This window comes from Oncorhynchus clarkii, chromosome 3 (assembly GCF_045791955.1).
Source record: "Oncorhynchus clarkii lewisi isolate Uvic-CL-2024 chromosome 3, UVic_Ocla_1.0, whole genome shotgun sequence".
NCBI classification, from domain to species: Eukaryota; Metazoa; Chordata; class Actinopteri; order Salmoniformes; family Salmonidae; genus Oncorhynchus; species Oncorhynchus clarkii.
Window position 1 is genome coordinate 64,655,226 of NC_092149.1, and position 20,151 is coordinate 64,675,376.

Below are 20,151 nucleotides of genomic sequence, written 5' to 3' on the forward strand. Positions count from 1 at the left end.
AAGAGAGAGAAAAATAGAAAACGTGCCATTTCTGCAACTAAGCGCTTAGGCAAGATTTTCTCCCCTTTTAAATGTCAACGCTTTTGTTAGTTTTGCAGTTGCTGGGCCTGGGGTCAAGAGAGGAGTGAATAGGGCTTAAATACAACACAACACTCAGAGAAATATGTAAAAAATTATGTTCCATAAAGCCCTCTGAACTTTTTTATAGGTATATCAAGTCAATGCATGCACAGAGCAGATCTACTGCATTGTACAGGGCAGAGATGCAAGGACAAGGATTGACTTCTAGAAACTGACAGATAAGTTGTTAGCCACTCACTGGTCTTCTCTGGTGTAGTGAGGTGTCTTGTGGTGTAGTGGGGCTGTTGCTATTGGTATAAGTGATGGGATCCTGGTAAAACTTTCCTGGATTGGTCGATCTGTAGGCTTATAAGGCCTCTAGTTTTGGTCATGTCTTCTATAACCGTATTCAAAGAAAATGTGTACAATAATCATGTTAAATTCCTGGACGTCATTGTTTATAGTATTGGAAGCCTGTGGTTTGCCTGAGATGATCTCACATTATCAAGTTTCCTTTAGTCACATCAGGTGACAGATAGTATTGATGAGTCAATGTAACCAATGTGATATTATCTAACCCTACTTTGTAAAAGTCCTCTGGTCCCTACCCCCACACGCTGACATCAAGGGCAGAGTGGTATTAAGATTGTACTCTCAGTATTACTCAGATAAAACCAGTAATTCAATCTTGTTTCCACACTGATGGTTAATTTTGAGGGCAGACATCAACACAAGCTGTGGGCAAGTCCTGCCACACACACGCACTTTTACAATCATGTAAAGACCACAATAATCCTGTAATAAGGGAATTATTCCATGACCTTATTCTCACGCTTGTGCTGCCCTCCAGTGGCAGTACATTGAGAAGAAGGGCTTCACAAAAAAGAGAGAAGATAGGTGATTAAGATAACATCTGAATAAAGTCATTGAATTACTCTACAGCAGTGTAATGATAGGAATGATTAGGCTCTTTTGGAAAGTCGTTGGGATAATAATGAGATATTTTGCCATACTTGTACTGTGAATGCAGTTCATATAGGTGCCCAATAGATGGCAGTATTTTTTTGAAGTAACACAGCAACACGGCAGAGATACAATTATTTATTTTATTCAGTAGATGGCAGCAGTGTACATCGTACAAACTCTTACTCGTATTTCACAACTATCAATAATATCATTCACATTAAATACATCCTGTAGTGATTTTTTTTACATTTAGTATTGAAAAGCAATATTGCAAGTATAACAACTGTAAAGTACACACACTAAAGGGTAAAAAATATGTTTTGAGCAAAATAGTGTTTTTTAAATACAACTGCAAACTTCAAGGAGGAGGCGTCCAAGGAGTTGGACTGATTGGGAACAACCCCACTTCCCCTCAAACAGAAGGAGCCCACAACCCCACTTCCCCTCAAACAGAAGGAGCCCACAACCTCACTGCCCCTATATTGTAAACAATAATCCTGCCTCTGACTGGATACTGAGCGTCTACAACCTACTGATTGTACACTGAGTCCACAACCCCACAACCCACTGATTGTACACAGAGTCCACAACCCCACAACCCGCTACCCCTTCCTTATACAGAATCATCTTGACTCACTGCCAGGCCGCTGAGCATTCTGCATCTGTCAGCACACACAGCTATGGTGAGACGGGATGGGATGGGAGTGAACATTTCCCCTAATGGGAAACAATTACACAGTCAGTGGGTTCTTCAGTGACTTCTGATGAGAGTCATTGGCTGAGGAAGTGGCCACGTAATCCTGTGTGTGTAATGTGGTAATGCAGCTTATTGCTCAGTGAATCGCTGTAGCACTGAGCCGAGCCAAAGAGTTGAGGCAAATAGAGACAGAGACAGACTCTGAGGGAACTATTAACCCCTGTCATATAGGAATCATCACTCGTTTTTAACTCCTCCTAATCTGAATATTTAACACCTCCAACCCTACAGCTTCTGGGGATATCCTAAAAATTCTAAGCAATGTTTATTTGTCATATGCACAGGATACAATGGGGTGTGTACCGTACAATGAAATGCCTACTGCTGGCACTGCACCTTATAGTCACACACATACATTTGTATTTATTTTTCATTTTAGATAAAGAATGCTGATGCTTATACTGTGAACAGCAACACTCCTACATCATTGGTTCGCTTGATCTACTGCACACTCTAATGTAGCCAGTGTACACTACTGTACAGTACAGATTGTCATTGAAAGTGTTCGCTTTTCTGTGAAAATAAAATCCACTTACGAGAGGACATGTAATACCTTGAATTCATTATTCATACAGTACCAGTCAAAAGTTTGGACACACACACTCATTGTCAAATATTTTATACATTGTCAAATAATAGTGAAGACATCAAAACTATGAAATCATGTGGAATCATGTAGTAACCCCCCAAAAAACATCAAAAACCATCCAGATATATTTTAGAATCTTCAAAGTAGCCACCATTTGCCTTGATGACAGCATTGCACACTCTTGGCATTCTCTCAACCAGCTTCACCTGGAATTATTTTTCAACCGTCTTGAAGTTCCCACATATGCTGAGCAATTGTTAGCTGCTTTTCCTTCACTCTGAGGTCCAACTCATCCAAAACCATCTCAATTGGGTTGAGATCGGGTGATTGTGGAGGCCAGGTCTACTGATGCAGCACTCCATCACTCTCCTTCTTGGTCAAATAGCCCTTACACAGCTTGGAGATGTGTTGGGTCATTGTCCTGTTGAAAAACAAATGACAGTCCAACTAAGCGCAAACCAGATGGGATGGTGTATCACTGCAGAATGCTGTGGTAGCCAAGCTGGTTAAGTGTGCCTTGAATTCTAAATAAATCACAGACAATGTGTCACCAGCAAAGCACCCTCACACAATCAAACCTCCTCCTCCATGCTTCATGGTGGGAAACACACATGCGGAAATCATTCGTTCACTTACTCTGTGTCTCACAAAGACATGGCGGTTGGGACCAAACATCTCAAATTTGGACTCATCACGTCGAAGGACAGATTTCCACCAGTCTAATGTCCATTTCTGGTGTTTCTTGGTCCAAATAAGTCTCTTCTTCTTTTTGGTGTCCTTTAGTAGTGGTTTCTTTGCAGATATTCGACCATGAAGGCCTGATTCACACAGTCTCCTCTGAACAGTTGATGTTGAGATGTGTCTGTTACTTGAACTATGTGGAGCATTTATTTGGGCTGCAATTTCTGAGGCTGGTAAACTCTAATGAACTTATCCAGGGCAGCAGAGGTACTCTGTGTCTTCCTTTCCTTTGGCAGTCCTCATGAGAGCCAGTTTCATCGTAACGCTTCATGGTTTTTGCGAATGCTATCTTCTGATTATCACCCCTACCTTGTCACAACACAACTGATTGGCTCAAACGCATTGAGAAGGAAAGAAATTCCACAAATTAACTTTTAACAAGGCACACCTGTTAATTGAAATGCATTCCAGGTGACTACCTCATGAAGCTGGTTGAGAGAATGCCAAGAGTGTGCAAAGCTGTCATCAAGTCAAAGGGTGGCAGAATCTCAAATATAAAATATATTTTGATTTGTTTAACACTTTTTTGGCTACTACATGATTCCATATGTGTTATTTCATAGGTTTGATGTCTTCACTATTATTCTACAATGTAGAAAATAGTAAAAATAAAGAAAAACTCTTGAATGAGTATGTGTGTCCAAACTTTTGACTGGTACTGTATATTGAAAGAAAAGTTTAGCTCTGACAATAACAAATGTTTGTACTGGAACTTTTTCACAGGCTCAGTTTTTGCGTTCTAAATGTCACTCTATTCCCTATACAATGCACTACTTTTGACCCAGGCCCATAAAAAGTAGTACACTATGTAGGGAATAGGATGATATTTTGGATGCAGGGCCTTTTTGAATAACCTTGCTGCAGGGGGAGAGATTGCCTTGGTTGCAGGGTAGCAGTGAAACAAATAAGCACTGTGTCTGTGTGAGGAGGAGTATGATAAAGTTGCTTCATAAGTTGCAGAACATTGTGTGTGTGGAATCATTATGAGGCATTAGCCCTCTGGAGGCTGCTATGGATTTATTGGCTCGCCTCATGCAGCAAAGTCTCATCCATTAAACAAATCAGGGACTTATGTATTAGATTAGCTACACCACTGGAACCAGGGGAGCCCAGGCAGGAACACAAACACACACACACACACACAGTCTCACACAGAACGTCATAATTTTCTGTTTCTGTTTCATGAAAATCCATGGAAAGAATGATGTAATTGACAGCATTAAGAAGATACTGTCAGAGGAGCGATCTTTAAAATAATGAAATTACACACAAACAAACATAATAGAGTGGTCTGAATTGCATTTGAGGTGTTATGAAAATGATAAAAGGCAGCCATTGGAAATGGTTTCGAGCGAGGAATAAGAATTATATTTCTTAATCACTTGGTTGTTGTCAGCGATATTAAATGCTTGTCACATTAAGTCGTGTTTTAATAACAATGTGTCTAAATGATAAGATGCTCCAATGTGTCAAATTAAGAGGCACTGAGCCAGTAAACTTGTTGGTACCAGCTTGAGTCATTGATGTGTCCCAAATGGTACTCTCCCAAATGACACCTTATTCCCTATGTAGTGGATGACTTTTCACCAGGTCCCAAGGGGTTGTGGTAAAAATGTGTGCACTATAAAGTGAATAGAGTACCCTTTGGAAAGCACACATTGAGTCATCCCACTGCTAGCTTTATGCTAAATGTGTCGTGATGTGGTAACCTCTTAGGTTATAGTCTACCTCCCCCCTGTGGTGAAAGGTCAAAACTACAGTTTCGGTGAAAAGGTTAGTGTCGTACAGTTCAATGCATTGTTATTTATTCTGCACTCAAGCAAAAAAACTGTCCATTGTGACCCTGAAAAGCAAAAATGGCAGACTTCCCATTTTCTACAAGAAATCAAGGAACATTTGAAAAAAGGACGGACGAAGGATACATTGTAAAAAGGGGCTATTTGCTTTAACATTTAAGATGAAGCGTAGGGGATTTAAACTGAGGCTCAAGGTGTAACACTTATGCCAGGTGGCACAAGTCTCTCCCGGGTTTCATATTTTCATAGCATTATCATTCTAGAATTATGAGTTCATTGTGTTTTCTCTGAATCTCTGAATGTTATTTGGACTATGTGTTCAGCCGTAGCTGTTCTAAAATTAACCAATATTTATACAGTACCACTCATAAGGTTGGACACACCTAATCATTCAAGGGTTTTTCTTTAACTGTACTATTTTCTATATTGTAGAATAATAGGCAGGCATCAAAACTATGAAATAACACATATGGAATCATTTAGTAAACAAATTAAACACATAAAAATATATTTGATATGTTATATTCTTCAAAGTAGCGACCCTTTGCCTTGATGATAGCTTTGCACACTATTGGCATTCCCTCAACCAGCTTCATGAGGTAGACACCTGTAATGCTTTTCCAACAGTCTTGTGGAGGCCAGGTCATCTGATGTGCACTTCATCACTCTACTTCTTGGTCAAACAGCACTTACACAGCCTGGAGGTGTGTTTTGGGTCATTGACCTGTTGAAAAACGATAGTCCCACTAAGAGCAAAGCAGATGGGATTGTGTATCGCTGCAGAATGCTGTGTTAGCCATGCTGGTTAAGTGTGCCTTGAATTTAAAAACAAATAACAGATAATGTCACCAGCAAAAAAAAAACACACCTTCACACCTCCTCCTCTATGCTTCAAATTGTGAACCACACATGCGGAGATCATCTGTTCACCTACTCTGCCTTTCACAAAGACATGGTGGTTGGAACCAAAAATCTCAAATTTGGACTCATCAGACCGAAGGATAGATTTCCACCGGTCTAATGTCCATTGCTCGTGTTTCTTGGCCCAAGGAAGTCTCTTCTTATGATCGGTGTCCTTTAGTAGTGGTTTCTTTGTAGAAATTCGACCATGAAGGTCGGATTCACGCAGTCTCCTCTGAACAGTTGATGTTGAGATGTATCTGTTACTTGTACTCTGTGAAGCATTTATTTGGGCTGGAATCTGAGGTGAGGTTAATTGTTAGTTTATGAGGCTGAATTTATCCTCTGAAGCAGAGGTAACTCTGGGTCTTCCTTTCCGGTGGCGGTCCTCATGAGAGTCAGTTTCATCGTAGCTCTTGACTGTTTTTGCGACTCTACTTGAGGAAACTTTCAAAGTTCTTGAAATTATCCAGATTGACTGATCTTCATGTCTTAAAATATGGATGGAATGTCATTTCTCTTTGCTTTTTTGAGCTGTTCTTGCCATAATATGGACATGGTATTTTACCAAATAGGGTTATCTTCTGTATACAACCCCTACCTTGTCACAGCACAACTGATTGGCTCAAACGCATTGTGAAGGAAAGAAATTCCACAAATTAACTTTTAACATTCCATGTGACTACCTCATAAAGCTGGTTGAGAGTGAGTGTGCAAAACTGTAATCAAGGCAAAGAGTGGCTAATTTGAAGAATCTCAATTATAAAATATATTTTGATTCGTTTGAATTGGTTACTACATGACTTCATATGGTTTATAGTTTTCATGCCTTCAATATTATTCTACATTGGGAACCACAGTGAAGAGGCAACTCCGGGATGCTGGCCTTCTAGGCAGAGTTGCAAAGAAAAAGCCGTATCTCAGACTAGCCGAATAACTGGCCAATAAAAATAAAAGATTAAGATAGGCAAAAGAACACAGACACTGGACAGAGGAACTTTGCCTAGGCCACCATCCCAGAGTCACCTCTTCACTGTTGACGTTGAGTCTGGTGTTTTGTGGTTAATATTTAATGAAGCTGCCAGTTGAGGACTTGTGAGGCGTCTGTTTCTCAAACTAGACACTCTAATGTACTTGTCCTCTTGCTCAGTTGTGCACTGGGGCCTCCCACTCCTCTTTCTAGTCTAGTTAGAGTCAGTTTGCGCTGTTCTGTGAAGGGAGTAGTACCAGTGTTGTACCAGATCTTCCATTTCTTGGCAATTTCTAACCTGTAATATCCTTCATTTCTCAGAACAAGAATAGACTGACAAGTTTCAAAAGAAAGTTATTTGTTTCTGGCCATTTTGTGCCTGTAATCGAACCCACAAGTGCTGATGCTCCAGATACTCAACTAGTCTAAAGAAGGACCGTTTTATTGCTTCTTTTATCAGAACAAAAGTTTTCTACTGTGCCAACATAATTGCAAAAGGGTTTTCTAATGATCAATAATCCTTTTAAAATTATAGACCTGAATTAGCTAACACAACATGCCATTGGAACACAGGAGTGATGGTTGCTGATAATGGGCCTCTGTACACCTATGTAGATATTCTATTAAAAATCAGCCGTTTCCAGCTACAATAGTTATTCACAACATTAACAATGTCGACACTGTATTTCTGATCAATGTGATGTTATTTTAATGGACAAAACATGTGCTTTTCTCTCATAAATAAGGACATTTCTAAATTACCCCAAGTTTTTGAACTATAGTGTATATATGACATTCATCATTATAGGCCAATGCTAAAAAAGATATGCCATAAAATGTAATGCTTCTCTATAAAATGATAATATAAGCAATACTATAGTGTTAGTTGACATAACATTTCATGCAATAACAAATCATGCAATAACACATTACTTAATCCTCTTGTTCCTATTTGGATCATAAGGCTTCCATGAGAGCGTGACCTAGCTGTCGATCTTCTGCTTTTTTCAGGATGGCTTTCCATGACAGGCCACAGTCCTTCATCTCCTTCTCCGTGGTTCTTCACCATGTTATTTGTATAAATAAGTTTTAAATTCAGTCTACCTTTTCGTTTACCTTGATTCTACAGTTCACTTTAATTAACATTAATATTCTTAATACAGTTGTATTAAGGGCAAACAACATGCAAAATGTTCAGAAAGCTTTTAGGCTACAGTAGACCTACAACGCTACTTAAAAGTGAGCGTATGTGTATTTGTACGTGCGTGTGCCTGCGAGTGTGTGTGTGTGCTTGTGTGTGTGTGTCCATGTATGCCAAACATAAGAAAATGTGCTTTTCAGACCAGATGTTTTGGCATATTGCAGCTCAGAGGGTGTTCTCTTCTCTCTTGGGGTGTGAGAGAGAGAGAGAGAGAGAGAGAGAGAGAGAGAGAGAGAGAGAGAGAGAGAGAGAGAGAGAGAGAGAGAGAGAGAGAGAGAGAGAGAGAGAGAGGGAGAGAGAGAGGGAGAGAGGGAGAGAGAGAGAGAGAGGGTGTTATTGAGAGGTAGGTCATTCAAACAGTTTGTTTTTAAGTTCAGAAGTCAAAGTTGAGTAAAAATGTATTCTGTTTAATTCTAGACAACACATAGACCTACTCTAAGATAATAACCTGCCCTATAACCTGCCCTCATTATGTTAATATGTGTCAAATCAAATTTTATTCATCACATGCTTCGTAAACATCAGGTGTGGACTAACATTCAATCCGGTTTTTTTTTAACAACAACAATATTTCTAAATAGGATAGGGTCAGAAGCAGGATATCATAAATCTCTCGTTCCATGAGCATAAAGCAATGTAGGCCTAATGGCTCTTCCGTAGGAGCCATGGATGTTTGTCCTATCCATTGAAGATAGTTTATTAAATAGTATACAGTAGCTACTACAATAGGCCTAGTTATAACAAATATGTAGCCTAGCCGATCTAGTTGTTTTTACTGGCTTCAACATGGAAATACAGGTAACTGCCGAAATAATGGAAACACTTGACTAAATGAGGGATACAAAGTATATTGAAAGCAGGTGCTTCACAGGTGTGGTTTCTGACTTAATCAATTAACATTCCCTTATTCTCAGGGTCATTTATAAAAATGATGGGCAGGCCATTAAAAACAGGAATGTCTGTTGACTCAAATCATATTGTATTAGTCACATGCTTCACATGCTTCATAAACAACAGGTGTGGACTAACAATGAAAAGCTTAGTTACGTCCCTTCCCAAAATTGCAGAGAAAAAGAAAATAGATAAATAATAGAAAATTCAAATACGTAATAATTAAAGTAAAAGTAGATACACAATGAGAAACGATAACCTGACTATATACAACAGGTACCATTACTGAGTCCATGTGCAGGGGAAAGAGGTAATTGAGGTAGATATACAGTATACTGTACATATAACTAGGAATAAGATGACAGATGGTAAACAGTAGCAGCAGTGTACAGTCTGTGATGAGTCAAACAAAGTTAGTGTAAAAAGGGACATTGCAGATAGTCCAGCTAGCTATTTAAAGCTGCAATATGTCACTTTTTGGGCAACCCCAACAAATTCACATAAAAATGTTAGTAACTAACATTTACTAACTATAACTGTTATAGATCTGTCATTCTCATTGAAAGCTAGTCTAAGAAGCAGTAGATCGTTTCCATGTGTGCTGTTTCTATGCTTCCTGGTCTTAAGTTTCGTTTTTGACTCTTTTACTTTTGGGTTTATACACCAGCTTCAAACAGCAGAAAATACAATATTTAAATGCTTTATTTTGTTTTATTTTACCTTCATTTAACTAGACAAGTCAGTTAAGAACAAATTCTTGTTTACAATGACGCCTACCAAAATCAAAAGGCCTCCTGCCGGGACAGGGGTTGGGATTAAAAATGTAAATATAGGACAAAACACAGATCATGACAAGAGAGACACCACAAAACTACATAAAGAGAGACCTAAGACAACAACATAGCATGGTTATGGAAAATATATTTCACAGCTGTTTAAACGGTACAATGATTCTCTACCCTACAGTTGCTTGTTGTGTCACATAAACTGAAATTAGGCTATTTTTTTTATCATTTAAACCACCTTGAAATTGTGGAGCAATTTCTGCATAGTGCTTCTTTAACTAGCTATTAAGCAGTCTTATATGGCTTAGGGGTAGAAGCTGTTCGTGGTCCTGTTGGTTCCAGACCCATTTAGACATGTCTCCAGAAATGTAACGATAGTCCACAATTTAAATACATTTTAAGTGGTAAGAATAAATGCTAGAGTAGCCTATTATGCTTAAATGTAGGTCTCCCAAAACAGGTAGGCATATAACGCATCATTTTGACAAGCAATATTATTTTGTAGATTTAGACAGTTGCAAGGGACCTATGCAACAAATTCAAGGATTTTGGCAACATTAAAAATCCCTGGTTCTAGGAGGAGGGCTTAAATCAATCAGCGCTACCTTCAACCAATCCTGTTGACTGTGGGAGGAGACAAAATTGCAAGGGGGTGTGTCTCTAGACAGTACGCAGTCGCTTAGTACCGTATCCAACTCTGAGAGAGTAATGAATGGCATGAGCATTGCTTTACTATTTTTGACAAGCCATATCAATGCGCTACCTTGGAACATACGCTACCTAATATCGGTTTGAACTTTTATTCACATTTATTCACTAGGCATAAACCAGACAAGGAGAAGAAGAAGACCGAGTTGGACTAATTAGTCTACTACTAACTCGAATCAATAACCTAACCGCAAACTGACACAAGCTTCTACATTTTCATATTTGTCAAGCCGAAAGGGATCTTGCTTCTGGACATGTGAATCGAAGGAGTTACTGCGAACCCCTGAAAATGAAGCTACTAGCATCGGTTCTGTGTTGCTTGGGCTTTCTGCTCACTTCTGCGCTGTTTCGGAGGATCTCTTCACAAGCAGGTGAGTGACAGTTCGGTGTCTGGCTGGCTGGTGCACAGCGCAAGAGGTTTGTGGCTACTCTTGTCACAACTGTCTGCGCGCTGCGCACTGAACAAGTAGTGTGTTGTATGCCTCTTCCAACAGTCCCCACACAATTTGGCCGTTTTGTTTACAAACTCTCTGGGTTGCCCTTCAAATTATCTATACACACTATGTTGATTTTCGTTCATATCCATTTTAAAATCACCCTGACTCTATCTAAGAACATTGAAGAGTAGCCTAAAGTAGCCCATACACTTATCCTCTAAGTTAAAGAGGTCATATTGAGAAATATCACTATATATTAGCTAGGTTATTCTATTCCCACAATGACAAACCATCCGAAATGAAAGAGTGACGTGTGTTTGGCTGGTAACATTTCTGAATTCCTTATGTATTTCTCTCTAACGAAATTCGAGGAATCTCAACGGACAACATGTTTCTGATCTCAGCCTCGAGCACAAGCACAGACAGAGAGCGGCACTGTTCATTTTTTTGAGAATAAGGAGCATTAAATCACCGACACACGTGTCCGTTGGCTTGGAAAAGAGCGGACTTCACTGAGACTGAGACCAAGTCCACCATAGATTCCTGGCTCCTGCTTTATTCTCATCTCGCGTCGTCCGTCGCACTGTGAGAGTGGGTGGTGGGCATTTATAGTGGGCATTGGTTCGTCCGTCTGTGTGTGTGTGTTTTTGTTTTCTCAGATAACATTCGATTCCGGTAAATAAAAATCGTGTTTTGTTGGCTTTGGTTTACAAGTCGCAGGTACTTTTGTCACTTTGAAAGGGCACATTTGTTCTCTGAATTCACCTATCTATTAACTTTCTACTCATAGGTAATAACAAAGCCGGCTATTATTATTATTATTATACTAATATTAGCCTAGTCTTTATTATTAGTATTATTATTATTAACCTAGTATTATTATCAGTTAATAGTAGACTAGTTTTAGGCATAATAGTATAAAATAGCCTAGCCTATAGTAAAGCAAGTAGGCTAGTTGAGTGGTGTGCTAACGAGGGTATGACTCGTCTCAAACGTACAATACTTTATACATTTGACTATGATCAGATTTTTAACACATCGCTCGCTTGGTGCGCCGTGCTTGGAGCAGTGCAGCTTTTCACATGATGGTAGTCTATAGTATGAACCAGAGAGAAACACTCTCCGCTACGCGCCAGAGAAGGGACTGAGAGCGCGCGCTGATACACACACACGCAACACACACGCATACACAGACGCACGCACACGCACAAACTCAAACACACCCCGATATTTCAGAGTGGTTTTTCCGTTCAATATCTACTATGAACGATTTTTACACTCTTTAAAAACAAAAAGGTTGTCATGTTGTATAACATACAGTATTTGGCAGGTGTTTATCCCCTTCTGCATGTGCACTGGGTGTAGGGTTTCTGTCTCTGTCCAGTAGGTAGCATATACACCGCAGCTGGTCTTTTCAACTCTCGTTTAATATCGAATCACATATTCTAAGTAACCAATCCACCACAGCACCACTCTGTTCCGCGCGCCTCACATTCTATACAACCTACATGCGGTGTGTTCAGAGCTAAAGGTGCAATACAGCGCACCCGCACTGCCCCAGGGCGACAAGACGTTGATTGAATTGTCTACTAAACAAAGAGAAGGGAGCAGGGAAGAGAATAAATAAACCGTCGGCTGTATTCCTGATAAGACCCGTTTAATTGGATAGCCCTAGTTCTTTTAAAATGTTATCGTTCACATTAGTAATTATTAGAACATTAGACCTATTATAACAATCAAATGTTGTAATCAACATGTGTAGTAATTTTGTCCAGCGAGCCTCCACTCCAGCCTGCCAGGCAATTACATACATATATATTATAATGTTTTATTTATTTATTTTACCAGGCAAATTCTTATTTGCAATGAAGTCTTACACTGGCAAACCTGATCAATGCTGGGCCAATTCTGCACCGCCCTATGGGACTCCCAATCATGGCCTGTTGTGATACAGCCTGGAATCAAACCAGGATGTCTGTAGTGACACCTCTAGCACTGAGATGCAGTGCCTTAGATCGCTGCGCCACTCGGGAGCCCTCGGATTGATTCATATATTTTCTGTATTGGAAAGAGGTTGTAGGCCTATGGCAATTGCGCTTCTATATATGTGATGGTTCAGCGGCTGCAGTTTGCTGAGAGCGTTGTTATCCATAATGCCTTATTCTTATGCAGTTCAGTCTCAGTCAAGTAAATCCAACATCCTGCTTGACATAAGGAAGATATGTCTATCCTGTCAAGTTGCAGTGGGCTGTGCATTTAAATCAAGCAGTATTGTGACATTTAGAAGTTAACATAAAATGGTTGCATGGTGGTGGAAGAATACAAATATCAGTGTTAATCGGAGGGACAGGTGAGATGGAGAGGCCAGAGGGACAGGCCAGAGGGACAGGCCAGAGGGACAGGTGAGATGGAGAGGCCAGAGGGACAGGCAGGAAAGACAGGTGAGAGGGACAGGCAGGAAGGACAGGTGAGGTGAGAGGGACAGGCAAGAGGGACAGGCAGCAGGGACAGGCAAGAGGGACAGGCAGCAGGGACAGGCAAGAGAGACAGGCAAAAGGGACAGGCGAGAGGGAGAGGCTTACCTCAGCACTTGACTTCACCTTTGCCATGTGTGCCTCTGGGTGTCCCGATGTCCCACAGCTGCACCTCTGGCATGACACACTTTACAGAGGGTGGTTACACTCTCCAGATTTGCTTGGCTGCATCCGAAACGGTACTCTATAGAGGTAGGGCTCTTGTCGAAAGTATCCCATTTAGGCTATATGGTGATGTAAGGTAGGCAGGTATTCCATCGTGAAGGCTTTTATTTGCAAGGTGGGAATTTCAAGGTGCCAAACGTAGGTCTAACATCATCACAGTATTTACAAAACAACGTAGGTCTAACCTCATCACAGTATTTACAAAACAACGTAGGTCTAACCTCATCACAGTATTTACAAAACAACGTAGGTCTAACCTCATCACAGTATTTACAAAACAACGTAGGTCTAACCTCATCACAGTATTTACAAAACAACAAACAGGACGAAGAGCAACGTTACTGACAAGCACAGACTTGACCAGGCCTCATAATATGACTGTCCTCTGTCAGGCCAAATGACCGCATCAAAAAGTTAGGGTTGAAATACCTTTATCCATGATGCGTTTCGTCATGGAAATCAACCAATAAACAGGTGGGAATGCGCCACAACACAGTTAAACATGGGACTCACCTCCATTTTTCTGTCACAATCCTTTCCGCAGTATCCGGTTTGGAGCGTGAAGTCACAAGCTCTGACGGTCTCTACTGCATAGCAACCTAGTAGTGCCAAAAGCCCTGGTCTGCCCTAGAAAGCCTATATAAATTACGATCGCCAGAACGGCCCAAATATTTTGTAGACGGACGTTTTGGGCTCTAAAATGTTTATTATGATCAAGTTCGATCCTTATGGTGAATTCTTTTAAATCATTTATTTTGCTACAAATCGAGATAGGCTATTGAATTAAATAGTGATCCATTATAACTACTACATTTGTCTTCAAACAGGACCACATCCTGACACAGACCAATCACAGGCTGCAAGGCTATGAGGAGGCTCTTGCCTTCATGCCATTGACCAGTGGTTTTCCATCCTGGTCCTGGGGACCGAAAGGCCTATAATTTTTTTAAACAAATTAATGAGTGAAAAGGTAGCCTAAATAGTTGCAATCATATTTCCATGAAGTTGTTTTAATATATGACTTATTGTCAACAGTGTAGGCCTACTTGTAAGAGATCAGCTCCGTGACAAGTGAATAGATTAGGTTTCCATTTCCGACACGCTGTGTTTGCCCTTTTTTCTCCCTTCAGATGCTGTTTGTTTTTTGCTTGCTTTAAAAGAAGGGACATTTCCATTAAAGTAGGTAAAAATGTATGGAGTCTGAGTCCTATTAATATTTATTGAATTACAAAAAAAACTCACATTTAATTTGGAGCTTTATCAAGGGAAATGGAATGCAGTCTCTGCTTGGATGTTTTGATAATTTTTCATGATTCGTATTTTATGTTTGCCTAGGCCTATATCCCCCGGTAATTTTGGTTGTATTATGTTTGAAAAGCTATATCATTGTAATTAATGTACATTAAGGACACAACATGAAGGTAATTTCAAGTTTTCATGTTTTAATGTCTGGCATTAAGATGTCTTTGGTTCATATAGTGTCAATATTCTGACATTGGGTCATAGTGACCATATCACCAATTTACAACCAAGTAGCAATGTTGATAAACCATATGAGCAGTCCCTATTACGCTGACTATCCCCAAAAACAGAGACGACAGTAGATGAAATGACAAGGACGAGTTGTTTGGTTGACCTTTGGTTGTTTTTTCTTATTACGCCAATCTTGAGTTCACAGTACATCTAAATGTTTACATGGTCTGACTGACTCAAGCAGGGAGTCTGGACAGCAGAGAATGGGAATGTATTTGGCTTGTGGCTTTCACAGTCTCTCAACTACATCACTTGTATTACATGTGTTCCCCTCCATTTCTTTCTATCAAAGCAAAAAATAATGGTGTCATTTTCTGCCCACACGGCAATACACCACCGTCACACAAAGACCCTCTTATTCATTCCTTTAAAACCTTTGGCTATAAAGATGATGTGACCTCTGTGTCTCTGGCACTCAGCTGGAAGAATAGTGAGCTTTGATTCCCAGGCGATCCCCTCCGTAGCTCAGTGAAAGCAGACTAGCAGGCTGCTCAGTGAAAGCAGACTAGCAGGCTGATCAGTGAAAGCAGACTAGCAGGCTCCTCAGTGAAAGCAGACTAGCTGGCTGCTCAGTGAAGGCAGACTAGCAGGCTGCTCAGTGAAAGCAGACTAGCGGGCTGCTCAGTGAAAGCAGACTAGCTGGCTGCTCAGTGAAAGCAGACTAGCAGGCTGCTCAGTGAAAGCAGACTAGCAGGCTCCTCAGTGAAAGCAGACTAGCGGGCTGCTCAGTGAAGGCAGACTAGCGGGCTGCTCAGTGAAAGCAGACTAGCGGGCTGCTCAGTGGAAGCAGACTAGCTGGCTGCTCAGTGAAAGCAGACTAGCAGGCTGCTCAGTGAAAGCAGACTAGCAGGCTCCTCAGTGAAAGCAGACTAGCGGGCTGCTCAGTGAAGGCAGACTAGCAGGCTGCTCAGTGAAAGCAGACTAGCAGGCTGCTCAGTGATAGCAGACTAGCAGGCTCCTCAGTGAAAGCAGACTAGCAGGCTCCTCAGTGAAAGCAGACTAGCAGGCTGCTCAGTGAACGCAGACTAGCTGGCTGCTCAGTGAAAGCAGACTAGCGGGCTGCTCAGTGAAAGTAGACTAGCGGGCTGCTCAGTGAAAGCAGACTCGCGGGCTGCTCGTGAGGCGCTCTGCGCTAGCTGCTCTCTGCCCTCTGAGTTAAGTGTCTCAATCAGATGAGGAACATGCAATACACAAAACAACTGAAGAGCTGAAGAGAACAGTAAGAACAGTGACACCAGGATACATTTGTGTGTGTGTGTGTGTGTGTGTGTGTGTGTGTGTGTGTGTGTGTGTGTGTGTGTGTGTGTGTGTGTGTGTGTGTGTGTGTGTGTGTGTGTGTGTGTGTGTGTGTGTGTGTGTGTGTGAGTAAAGTGGCTTATAAAGGGGGGTGGGGGGGGGGGTGATAGGACATAGATATAATGTTTGTTGGTTGTTTTTCCAGTATTAGATACAGTAAGTGTTGACACGAGAGAGAGAGGACATACATACAGTAGCCTAGCTGATATTTGGATCCCATATACACTCATATACTGCGTGTGCAGTCGCTAGACGCACAAGGAGGGGCAGAGGATGATCATTTCTTCATAGAATTATGAGCACCATCCAAGCCCGAGGTCCACAGCGCTTTGTTTGGACGGTAATTCATCACATGTTGGTAATTCATCACATGTTGGTAATTCATCACATGTTGGTAATTCATCACATGTTGGTAATTCATCACATGTTGGTAATTCATCACATGTTGGTAATTCATCACATGTGGCTTAGGCCTACTGCTGCACATGAGATTGCAAATCATGTATGTGAGATTACGGCTTAATCTGCTACATGAGACAAATAGACTACTGTGCTTCTGATTAGGCCTTGTGAGTTCCCCTCTTTTGCAGTCTTTTTGTCTCTGTTTATCTCTCTCTCTCCTCTTATTCATAATGCTCTGTCTATGGTCTCAGAAGTTCCACTCTCCTCTCTTTGAAAGTAAATCTTGTTTTTATTCATTATTTACCCTGGTACATGCTCACAACATGGCCAGTCTTAGTGTGCCAGCTGGCTTTGTGTAGGAATTACAATTTACACTAACTACAGGGTGTCTGAGTATGGGCTGAAAGCCAAGAATACTGCCCAGGGGTGCTAGGGATGCTCTTTCCCCTTTTCTGAATCTGTGTGTGTGTTTGTGTGTTCTTGTGCATGTGTGTCTGTGTGCACGCACGTGTTCATGCCTGTGTGTGTCTCTCAAGTCAAGTATTATCATATTTTTATTTTTACAGAGTATAATGATTTTGAGGGAAAATGTAAATGACATCAGCACATGTTTGCCAAGATGAATTTCTAATAGAATTTGGTCTCGGTGGTGGAATCAATTCTTCTTGTTTTAATTAGGATGTCTATTGTATTATGGGGGAACCCCTCCCACTGAGAGAAGCCAGCAGCACTGACACATCCTATATCCTACAGGCTTTATCTCGGTACTATATATGACCGCTGTCATACAGTACTAGGATTGCCAAAAAAAGATTTTCCAGAAATCCTGGCTGGAGGATTCGATATTTTCTGTTTATTAATCCCTCCTGTTCTGGAAAACCTGGTATTTTTTGGGAAAGTACCCCTTACAGTACACTGGCTTACAGACATGGAGTATAGCAGCGGAATAAATTAGATCTCATGTACAGTACAGGAACTGCCAATTAGTGCTTATCCCATACCGGTAGCTAGCAGGCCTGCATTTCACCACACTGCTCTGCTTTGCACTGGTAAACATCGTCTTCTCTCTGTCTTTCTGTGTCTATGACATGTTCAGTACATTTAGTGTTATGACCCATCTTTCTATAGAGATTTATTCAAATGAGCAGGAACAATACAGATGTCTAGATCCTTCCAAATGCATCCATCTAGTGTGTGTGTGTGTGTGTGTGTGTGTGTGTGTGTGTGTGTGTGTGTGTGTGTGTGTGTGTGTGTGTGTGTGTGTGTGTACCAGAGGCTGAGGGACTGTCTGTCAGTTAGCAGGGTTGGCGGAGTGAATGGCCTTTTGACGAGTGTGTTGTGAAGGTTTAAACTGACAGGAGGGCTGGAAGGAGGGAGGACCAGTGGGGAGAGGGGAGGAGACAGAGGGGTGGGGGAGGAGACAGAGGGGTGAAGCCTCAATGGGGATTGACAGCATCAACTCTGGTAATCCACAGCCTTTTCCCTCGTTCTCTTTCTATGACTGTTGCACTCGTCTATACAGTACTTCCCACACACTTTTCTCCTTTGTTTTCTTTGTGCGCTTCACAAAAGAGGAAATAATTAGAATGACAATGGAAATATGGCTAATCTCCTCTAAGACGCACTCATTAGCACAATGTTTAGAGTTAAATGTTCAGATAATTGTTGCCTTTATAATTTCTGGTCTCTCTCAACCTTGTTATTCCCTCTGAAGTGTCTGACAAGTCAGGGTGATTTGTTTTATTCTCTACTTTTTCTTTTCTCTCTCCCAGTCTCCCTCCCTCTCCTCTTCCTTGGCTCCTTAATAATAGTGGGGAACAAATCAAAGAATAATAATAGGTTGGCAAACCCAACCATGGAAGCAGCTCACGCTCCGCTCCACCTTCTGAAGAGCGTTTCATGTGTTTCGTGTTGCGGGGGCGCTAAAGGGCAAATTTCTCTCTTGTTTTTTTCTTTCTCTCTTCTTTCTTTTTCTCTTTCAGTAATCCCTGTTTAAATTATTCATAGCTAATCTGCGTTTACAATGTAATTACAGCAGGGGCTTTGAGTGATATTGACTGCTTCAGGACAGCTGGAACGCTCACTTAAAGCTTCATCTTGATTTAGCCGATTTGTGTGTGCATGAATAAGTAGAACAACAAGGCAACGATGTGTAATTCTGCACGGTCAGTTAAGATAAAGCTGCTTTTAATGTGTTAGCAGGCAAACAGAGAACACCTAACATAGGAAAATGCTTTTTGTTTGTCTCTTCTCTTGCGCTTTCTCACTTTATCTCTTTCTTTCTCTATCTCTCTATTTCTCTATCTCTCTCTTTCTCTCTCTTTCTCTATCTCTCTCTATCTCTCTCTCTAACTCCCTCTCTCTAACTTCCTCTCTCTTTTAAACTTTCTGTCTCTCTAACTCCCTCTCTAACTCCCTCTCTAACTCTCTCTCTTAAACTCTCTCTTCAACTCCCTCTCTCTCTTAAACTCCCTCTCTCTCTCTCAAACTCCCTCTCTCTCTCTCTCTCTCTCTCTCTTAAACTCCCTCTCTCTCTCTTAAACTCCCTCTCTCTCTCTCTCTCTCTCTCTCTTAAACTCCCTCTCTCTCTCTTTCTTAAACTCCCCCTCTCTCTCTCTCTCTCTCTCTCTCTCTCTCTCTTAAACTCCCTCTCTCTCTCTTAAACTGCCTCTCTCTCTTAAACTCCCTCTCTCTCTCTTAAACTCCCTCCCTCTCTCTCTTAAACTCCCTCTCTCCCTCCCCCTCCCTCTCTCTCTCTTAAACTCCCTCTCTCTCTCTTAAACTCCCTCTCTCTCTCTTAAACTCCCTCCCTCTCTCTTAAACTCTCTCTCTCTCTCTCTCTCTCTCTCTCTCTCTCTCTCTCTCTCTTAAACTCCCTCTCTCTCTCTTTCTTAAACTCCCTCTCTCTCTCTTAAACTCAAAAGCAAGACTATGCTCACTGAGTCTATACAGAGTTAAAGATTTCCTTCATTTTGGGTCAGTCACAGTGGTCAGGTATTCTGCCACTGTGTACTCTCGGTTGAGGGCCAAGTAGCATTCCAGTTTGCTCAGGTTTTTAAAATAAATTCTTTCCAATGTGTCAAGTAATTATCTTTTTGTTTTCTCATGATTTGGTTGGGTCTAATTGTGTTGCTGTTCTGGAGCTCTGTGGGGTCTGTTTGTGTTTATGAACAGAGCCCCCGGACCAGCTTGCCTAGGGGGCTCTTCTCCATGTAAATTTTTCTTTAGGTGATGGCTTTGTTATGGAAGGTTTGGGAATCGCTTCTTTTTAGGTGGTTGTAGAATTTAAAGGCTATTTTCTGGATTTTGATCATTAGCGGGTATCGGCCTAATTCTGCTCTGCATGCATTATTTGGTGTTTAATGTTGTACACCAAGGATATTTTTGCAGAATTCTTCATGCCTAGTCTCAATTTGGTGT

General features: G+C 41.1%; 1 protein-coding gene across 2 annotated transcripts in view; it reads left to right on the forward strand.

Annotated features, from left to right (window-relative positions):
* The first annotated feature begins 10,355 nt into the window (after positions 1-10,355).
* The window catches only part of LOC139401320 (erb-b2 receptor tyrosine kinase 4b), a 467,727-nt gene continuing 457,931 nt past the window's right edge, over positions 10,356-20,151 (forward strand). For both annotated transcript variants that reach the window (XM_071145653.1, XM_071145654.1), the window contains exon 1: positions 10,356-10,735. In XM_071145653.1, the coding sequence (XP_071001754.1) occupies positions 10,654-10,735 (82 nt within the window). In that variant the 5' untranslated portion in view covers positions 10,356-10,653. The remainder of the gene's footprint in view (positions 10,736-20,151) is intronic.